General features: G+C 37.4%; 1 protein-coding gene and 1 pseudogene across 1 annotated transcript; one reads left to right on the plus strand and one right to left on the minus strand.

The window, feature by feature from the left end:
- The first annotated feature begins 208 nt into the window (after positions 1-208).
- LOC146670295 (uncharacterized) lies at positions 209-3617 on the plus strand. Its single transcript, XM_085407115.1, has 7 exons — positions 209-465; positions 648-1324; positions 1815-1860; positions 2217-2308; positions 2398-2508; positions 2626-2899; positions 3225-3617. The coding sequence occupies exons 1-7, from the start codon at positions 451-453 to the stop codon at positions 3429-3431; spliced, it is 1422 nt and encodes a 473-aa protein (XP_085263241.1). The 5' UTR covers positions 209-450; the 3' UTR covers positions 3432-3617.
- A 57-nt stretch (positions 3618-3674) lies between these two features.
- LOC146670296 (uncharacterized) lies at positions 3675-8979 on the minus strand (annotated as a pseudogene).
- Between the last annotated feature and the right edge of the window lie 234 nt (positions 8980-9213).

Below are 9213 nucleotides of genomic sequence, written 5' to 3' on the forward strand. Positions count from 1 at the left end.
TTATCCATATACACACACAATAGCACCCCCTCTCGCTCAGTTTTTTCATTTGCGCTTGCTCGCAATGTGTTGCTTGCGCTCACAACATTCTCTGCTTCGTACGCTCAACTCTCTGTACACCATTATAAGTGTGCCACAAAACCAACCAATCACAGACTTGGTTTCAAAAATTCTGATTGGCTCTTACGGTCTCCAATCAGCTCGCTAGCTACTGCTTTCCGGAAACACTGTCCGAAATGTAGCTAAATCCAGCTAAAATCTCTTAAACCCCAATTTGCGGATAATATCTTTAATCATTTTATTTTAAAATATATTATTTTTTAAGACTATTGTTGGTGTAGTAGAATGTAGTTGCATCATACAACCATGCCAACTGACTAATTTTTCCAAATTATACTTGAGTAGCTCTTTTTTATGTCGTCGAATACTGAATAGCAGCACGAAAAGAGCATGTCCCGGCCACATGTAAGTAATATAAAATCATTTTGTTAATTATTATTCGCTTGATAACTGACGTTAGCTAATTTGCAAACTATGCAAACTTGAAAAATGATGTACCTCATGTAGTTTGTTTTATGGGTTGTTTATTTTTGTCTGAGATACATCATTTCATTGTACTTGTCCATGTTCCTTGCTGCTTTTAACAGGACATACTGAGACAGCAAATGATGCATAGACTTCTCTCTAAACTGGAAGCTGCTTTAAACCAACAACCACTAAATCTGGATTATTTGGAGTTCTTGACTCGTCATGAGCTTGTTCTGTTTGAATCTTTCTCTCAGCAAATAGGCGGTCTGTCAGAGATTACAGAGGCTCTACAAAACGTTCATCATCTGGTTCAGTGTGAAATTAACATCAGCTCTGTGGCCATTATTGAACTGGAAACAGAAGTTGGTCTGGGACCTGGCCACCCCAAAATCGTACTAGAGAGAGAAAGACTCAAGAATTTGTTGGACATTCAGCTGCCAGTCAGCTGCATTGCTAAATGTCTTGGTGTTTCAAGAAGAACAATCTACAGGAGGATGCAAGAATTTGACTTGTCTGTGAGAGGAACATACAGCACAATGAATGACCAAGAGCTGGACAACATCATATCGGCTATCAAAAATCAGATGCCAAATGCTGGCTATCGAATGGTTCAAGGACATTTGGTTTCTATGGGTCTCCGTGTTCAGTGGTGGAGAATGATGGCCTCCATGCATCGAGTTGATGCTGTAGGGATCTTCAAACGGATCACAGAACTAGGCTGTGTTGTGCGAAGAAGCTACTCGGTGCGAGGCCCTCTCTCCCTGGTCCACATAGACACAAATCACAAGCTAATAAGGTAAAATACCCACTTATATAGCTTTAACACAAGTTGGGCAGAAAGATGCACGTTATACTTTAAATCTGCTTTAATCAACCTTATCTGATAGGTCTTTCAGTGTATTTATAATATTTTAAAAAGCACTTGATAGAGTAATATTAAGTAAAAGGAATACAGGATGTGTAACAAAACCAGCAATATTGGTAATTGTAAATTTTCTTGAGCAGTTATTTACACTTTGTATATCGATATTTTCCATGATAACAAGCCTATCAACACATAATATGTTAAGTGCTCCAGAAAACTTAAAAAAAATCATGACAAGAGAACTAAAATATTTAGTCTCATTGAACTTATAAACATATAAAAATGTTGGTATTATTTTCAGCACACCTGACAAGTGTCCAGTTTAAGTCAGTGGCAAGTGTGCATACTGAAAAATGTATTTTCAATGTCTTACATGTTCTGCAAATCAAGCCTTAGTGAGATTGTTTTCCCTCTGAAACAGGTACAATGTTGTGATCTTTGGTGGAGTGGATGGCTACTCAAGGAAGGTAAAAGTGTAACTGTTATGTAGAATATTTGGTAGTTTTGAAATGAGAGCTTTATTAGGTTGTTTTTTTATGAACATGAATTATTCAGCAAGCCAACATAGTGGACGATTTGCAATTATTTTTTTTTAAATTTCTAATCAGTTCTTTACCAAAAAAGGTTAAACTAAAAGGCCATTTTCATTTTTTGATAAGTACTACCAATATTGATGTATAGACTACTCAAGCTTTGAATTATGGTTATGAACATAGAACCGTACAATATTCCTTGAACACTTATTATGAAACTGCATTATTAACTGAAAAACTATACATGATCTGAAACCAGATCTTTAATTTTCCATTTGTTTTCACTGCAGGTCCTGTACTTGGATGCAGCAACTAACAACAGGGCAAAAACTGCATTCTCATTTTTCCTGAGATCAGCCCAGCTTCACAGCTTGCCATCAAGGTTTTATGCCCTGATTTAATTTATATGCTAGCAACAAGTATCATTAAAGAAAACTTTAAAAATTCCTTAAAAATGTATTTTTATCATAGGGTTAGGGCAGATCAAGGAGTAGAAAACCTGGACATTGCACATTTCATGTTTGCCACAAGAGGAACAGGGAGAGCGAGTTTCATATCTGGAAAGAGTGTCCACAATCAGAGGTTAGTCTTTTGATGTTTTTTATATTATTATTGACTGCATGGGTAGATTGTTGTAGCAGTTCTGATATTGATTTGAAGCATGAAATACCTGAAATCCAAATTCAAATGTATTTACAGAGTAGAACGACTTTGGCGTGATGTCTGGATTGCAGTCACTAGCAAGTACCATGATATTCTTCACTCACTCGAGGAGGATGGCCTGCTTGACATTTCAGATGTCATTCATCTTTTTGGTGTCCACTACATCTTTGTCCCTCGACTCCGAGCAGATCTTGTCACCTTTGTTGGAGGATGGAATAATCATCCCCTCAGGACAGAAGGTGGTCTCACTCCTGAACAGCTCTGGTGTATGGGACATCTACAAGAGCTGGACGAGGGCGAGAGACTTGAGGTACCAGCTCATAATCTGTTTTTTTTTTTGTTTTTTGTTTTTTAAATGTTGAATTTCAAAATTTTAGTTAGCAGTTAACTCTTCTCTTCTGAAATTAACAAATTAAAACACTTGCAGCACATCTGGGAGATGCTTCTGGTGATTTTATACATTCTTGCTTATCAATTACCACTAATCTAAATTACAGTAAGAAGAACATGAAAACAAAGGCATTCTTTTTAAATTGTTGTATTTTAATGGAAAAAAACGCTTACACAAAATAACATTCCTCCCAAAAGTACCTATTCTGGAATAATGACCATTATATATGTTTGTGGATTTGAAGGAGCTTCGGGATCCAGGCATTGACTGGGAGAGTGCTGTACTGCAAGAAGAATCTAACAGCACAGTTGTGGTTCCTGAAGTTGAATGCCCACTGGATGAGGAAACCCTGGAGGGGCTTCAGAGAACTATTAATCCCTTGGAACATTCTGAGTCACACGGTCGTGACCTGTACATACAATTCTTGCTACAGGTGTCAAACCAACAGTGACACTTAACATGGACGTGAAAGTCAACGTTCTTTTAAGTTCTCAAATACTGGATTTCTTTGCTAAAACATTCAGATTACAAGTAGACAAGCAAACAAAGCACTTGCTTATTATCTATCAACGTAGGACCCTACACAAAGTTTTGAAGTCTTGTCATTTTCATGAAACGGCTACGAACATCTTAACAGCTAATGTTTACAAACATTTTTACTCATTTAGTTTCCAAATTACAAGACAACAATGTGTTAAACTCTGTGGAATCCACCACCATATTTAACTGCTGCACTCATTATGGTTTTAAACACTGTGTAAGTGTCCAGATGCTGCACTGGAAAAGTCACAGTACAAGTGCATGCACTCACAACTGGGTAACAAATGGAGTGATCTCCCAGCCGCTCCTTACATTCATGGTCAAACTTGCATGTTATTTTGAAATGTCTCTTTTCATCAGGAAGGATGGGAACATGGGACTGGCCGGTCATCCACTGGAGCACATGGTGGACAGCAAGAGACTCTGATTTTTCACCACCTGCACCGCCTGTGTTTCCATCTGTGATGTTTGAAAATGTTTCTGAAGTCTTTTCTAAATAAAAAGCAATCTGGATTACAATGTTTTAAATTAATAACTAAGAATACTTTCTAGTGCCCTGCATGTTAAAGCAAAAATATTTAACAGATGCATACGGTATATATACAATACTATAGGTATATACAGCTAATACTATATAGTACCTGATACTTCAATCTCCTGCAAGAAATCTTGCAAAAAATTTATGATCTTCCTCTCAGTTCTCTCCCTAGATGTCCCTTTTTCACTGAAATGTGGTTGGCAGCTCATCATAATGAAATCAGCGTCTGGCTGTAAATAAGGAAATAAAGTAGATTATATTATAGATATATTGTTCATTCAAAACTAATAAATAAATACAGGATAACTACAGTACAGATAAGTGGACTGTCTTTGGATCAGACTGAAGCTGCTATGTTAATACTTACTTTGAGGATTTTCCCAGGAACAAACAAACTGTGGCAAGCTTCAGGATTTACAGCCATCAGGTTCACAAGACCATACAGTTCCATGCCCTTTCGGAGCTGCTGTAGCATTGGAATCAGTCTTGTTGTAGAGTGTAAGACAATAGCACTTAAAAAAAACAAACAAAAAAAAAACAAAATGAAAAACTAGTTGGGGATGGGGGGGGGGTTAATGATCTCTCTGATTTTTTCTCCCTTACCGGATCATGCTTTCCTTACTATCCATCTTTATCTGGTTTGTGTATCCACAGCTGACAATTTCATCAGCCCACATCATCAGAGACTGTATGTCTGCTGCATCTTCAACCTGGAAATGTATAATGTGAAAGAGGAAATACAGAAGGTTAAAAGTGTTTAAAAACACCATACTCATAATATATCATGTGCCAGAGCTAAACCAGGTGCTCACTTTGCGGATGAGCAGGGAAGATTCCACATCTGCAACATCCTCCTTAGACAGACAGCTGAAATCAACCTCTCCTGAGCAGAGGAAATTGTAGCACCATTCTTTGAAAAAGGCAGGAGATGGGCCTCCTTGGGCGAGGCTGACTGCAATTATTTCACCAACAGTTCTGTGTAGACAAATGATTATAATTCATTTTCAGGTAACATTTACAAAAATATCGGATGCGTATTAAATGTAATACACAAAGCTCGTATGTAACCAATCTGAAGTTTTCATTATCAAGATCGGTCAGAGAATACTTGGGGTTTTTGCCCTTGTTCTCAAGTCCTTCAAAGAATCTGCTTTCAATACCTGAAATCATGTCTTTCATACAAAAAATATCCGCATTTTTAAGTTATCCATTATTTATTGACACTAGGACAAAACAGGTAATAGGCAACTCACCACTCAAAAACTCTTTCCTAAGTGCTCCTGTATCCACGCCTGCCTCTCCAATGAAAGCCACCCTAAGAACACTGGTGGGAGATGCAGCTTTTTTTCACTGCCACTGGAGAATGCCTCTGTCTGGAAGGTCTTCTCTGTCCACACACAACTTAAATTCTGTTGTGGTGTCGACTTGTTGTTCAAGGCAACGCAATACATCTTCCACGCTTAACAAAAACAGGGTAGAAAACATCCTAAGCTCTCAAAGAAAAATAATCATCTTTAGATTAAAAGAGGCTACCACATTAAACGTGATTAGAAATTATTGCAGCATGTTCTGTGCAACAACCTTTAACAATAATTTAAAGTAGTGTGATCATAAAATGTTTTATATGAAATTAAACCCCAGGTATTGTGTAAAAGATCTTACACATAATTTTAACAAATGGTTCTGCATAATAGTGTGTATATGAACTATAATAGAGCAAAAAGTACCTGTCTGTTGCGCATACTGAAGTTTGAGCTGGTGTCCCTGTAGTTTGGTCATTTTCTTCAGGCACCATGCATTGAAAGCTGATGACAAAACAAAGTTTAAAAAAATAAAAATAAAAAATACATATGTTTGTGTGGACTGTTACTGATTAACATTTTTTCATAAACGGCTGAAAAAAGATTACCTATCCCCACACAGACTCGCATGGACTGTGATCTCATCTTCAGGAAAATCCTTAGTGCATATTGGACAAATAACCTACAATTCCAAAAATGGGTACATGTTAGGCATAGTGGGAAAAAGATCATTACCGATACAAAATTCATTGTAGTTACTATGGTTTTTAGTAATGTGCTAGGTTTACCTTGCATTTGCTTTTCACAATGCATAACTCCGATTCCTGCTGAATCAAAAAACAGTAATTGTGATACTATATTATTTAATCAAAATTGCTCATTTTGATTTCATCAAAATTGTCTCACCTCATCATCAGTCTCATCAGGAGAGAATTTTCCTTTGCACGTATTGATGTGTACTGCAAGCATCTGCAGAGGCATAACTTCATTACACTGGTAACATATCTTCTTTGGCATCTTTGAAAAGTGCTGTGAGTCGGGAGGTAGAGGAGATGTGTCTAATGTTTCCTGAGGAGGTACTATGTAAAAAGTGGATTTGCCACCTCCTGACACAGCTTTCAGTGTTTTGACAGAATATCCTTCTGTTTCAGGTGGAATTACAGTGAGCTTTCGTCGACCACTGCCACCTTTATTGACAGAAAAATAGCATAAACAATCAAGCAGCAAAAGTATCAACTACATAATCATAATGCAGTATGAGCACGCAAGAATGCCAAAAAAATACATAAAAACTGAATTAACAACAAACCTGTTGCCTTATGTAAGAGCCATCCTCCACAAAGATATTCCATTTTTGGAAAGGTTTCTTCCAGAAGTCTAGAAATCTTAGTTAAAAACACAGTTAAGCAGAATGGAACACTAAATGGACTGTGGCATATGATTCAGGCTAAATGCGTCTGCCAATGACTGATTTTAATACTGACTACACAAACTTACCTCTGCATGGTCACCATTAGGGCTGCTCGATTATGGCAAAAATGATAATCACGATTATTTGACGATATTTATTTAACCCTTTAAGACCTACTATAGAACCAAGTCCACCAGAGCTTATATTATTTTTTTTACATGCTGTAGTGCCATTTGTGGGAGCATTTCAAGTTGCTATACATCAATACAACTGTTATAGCCCATATTTTAATAATATGTCCATAGTAATTACATAAATTGCAAAAAAGTGCAATAAACTACAAAAAAAATTGAAAATCGCTTTTGTTTTGTTTACATATATTTCTACTTGGAGAAATTTAAGAGGCTTATCCCTCAAAACTTTAAATACAATAAAGTTGCAAAAAATAGTTTCCCACCACAGGAAATTTATTTTGAGTGTCTTCATAGTTTTATTTTGGAGATACAGCAATTTTTATATACTGCAGGAAAAACAAAAAACAATCCTATGATGCAAATTTGCAAAGAAAACAGCATGTGCATCATTTCACTGTGGGAAATGTTACGAACAGCTGATAGGAACGGCAAAGCATGTTTCTGGAATATTATGTTTTTGTTCCTGCAAGCGCTTTTTATGCAATTTTTGCAAAGCTATATGTGGAACGAAACCGTGACCGAGGACAAGCTGATGGCATAAGATGTAAGTACAACTCCTCCGGTTTCATATGCAAAACAAATTATTGCGCTAGCTTACACGGTTCAGGTTCTACAGGGATTTAACAATAGTTACGCAAAACGGAGCGTGCTGCTCTGACCGGCTTTAAAGGGTTAACAATGACTTTAAAAAAATAATATAAAATAGTGTGCAACACCACTGAAGTTTTTTTTTTTTTAAACTCTCTTTTCAACCAACGGCAGTCACTCTCCAAATAACTTCTGCTTAGCTTTCCGAGCTTCCCTCGGGTCCTCTTAATCAGCGGTCTCCAACCTTTTTTGCGCCACGGACCAGTTTATGCCCGACAATATTTTCACGGACCGGCCTTTAAGGTGTCGCGGATAAATGAGGGAGGGGCTAATAATCGGCTCAGTCATTTTTAATGATCGTTGAAAGCCCAGATCGTAATCGTGATTAAAATTCGATTAATTGAGCAGCCCTAGTCACCATCTTCTGGAAGAGACACTGTTTGTCTCCCCATGCCAGCTTGTAGGAGTTCAAGCTCCTCAGCTGGCAAAGGTGTGTAGGATGTGTTTTTTGACAGCAAATAAAAACTGAGGCCTGTGGTCTTACTGCCTGCCTTAACAAGCTGCTTAGTAGATGTTAAACATCTCTTTTTACCACGGCTCAAGTGTGATTTGAAATATCCTGGAAATGATCTGTGGGATGAAAATGCATGAGTTTAAAAAATGCAGTGTTGCATAACATAAGGGTTATTGTTTAATAAAGTTATTAAATATGACATCAGTCCTTAATAGCACATTTTAATTTAAAAATCAATGTTGATAAATCCACAAACCAAATAACTTTAACAGAAAAGATTGCAAAAAGTTAAAATAAAAAAAACACACAAAAAAAGCAAAAACCTTGTCATCTCTTGCTGGATAGTCAGATTTCTAGGCTCCGGCTGCCCACTCTCTGTTGGCCTCCCTGAAGGATTTGTGGATATGTTGTTAAGCAGCAAAGACACCAGATTTCTTACTGCTGACTCAACTGCACCATTACCCTAAAAAACATGATTACGATACACTGCCTCAGTAAGACAACTACGCTGGTAATTACCCATAAGGATAGCTTAAACTCTACAGCTGCATCTGTAACTACAATTTCACAGCATATTAAACAGAAAGGACAGCAAATTACTAAATTCACACAAAAAAAATTAAACTCACCTGATACTGTGGTGTAGTATTATTGGAGCCATTGTTTGATTCTGCCATCTCTTCTTTAGCTGCAGAGTAAATCAAAAATCCCTCTATCTGCAAGAAGCGAGGCTGAGTGGACAGTGTTTCCGGTGTCCGGAAAGCAGTAGCTAGTGAGCTGATTGGAGACCGTAAGAGCCAATCAGAATTTTTGAAACCAAGTCTGTGATTGGTTGGTTTTGTGGCACACTTATAACGATGTACAGAGAGTTGAGCGTACGAAGCAGAGAATGTTGTGAGCGCAAGCAACACATTGCGAGCAAGCGCAAATGAAAAAACTGAGCGAGAGGGGGTGCTATTGTGTGTGTATATGGATAAGCGCAAACACTGAAATACGTTTTTTGCACGCAGCAATGAATTTTGTTCACTCAAATTCAGCTTTTGTAAGCTCAAAATAAATTTCTCCTCAAAATGCAACACTTGCACCTGCAATTTTTTTTTACGTGCGCTCAGAATAGTGGCACAAAAATAACGCCATAAGGGTCGGT

Source organism: Rhamphochromis longiceps, linkage group LG5 (assembly GCF_057381845.1).
Source record: "Rhamphochromis longiceps isolate RC_006_pf linkage group LG5, R_longiceps_female_GT1.1, whole genome shotgun sequence".
Lineage (NCBI taxonomy): Eukaryota > Metazoa > Chordata > Actinopteri > Cichliformes > Cichlidae > Rhamphochromis > Rhamphochromis longiceps.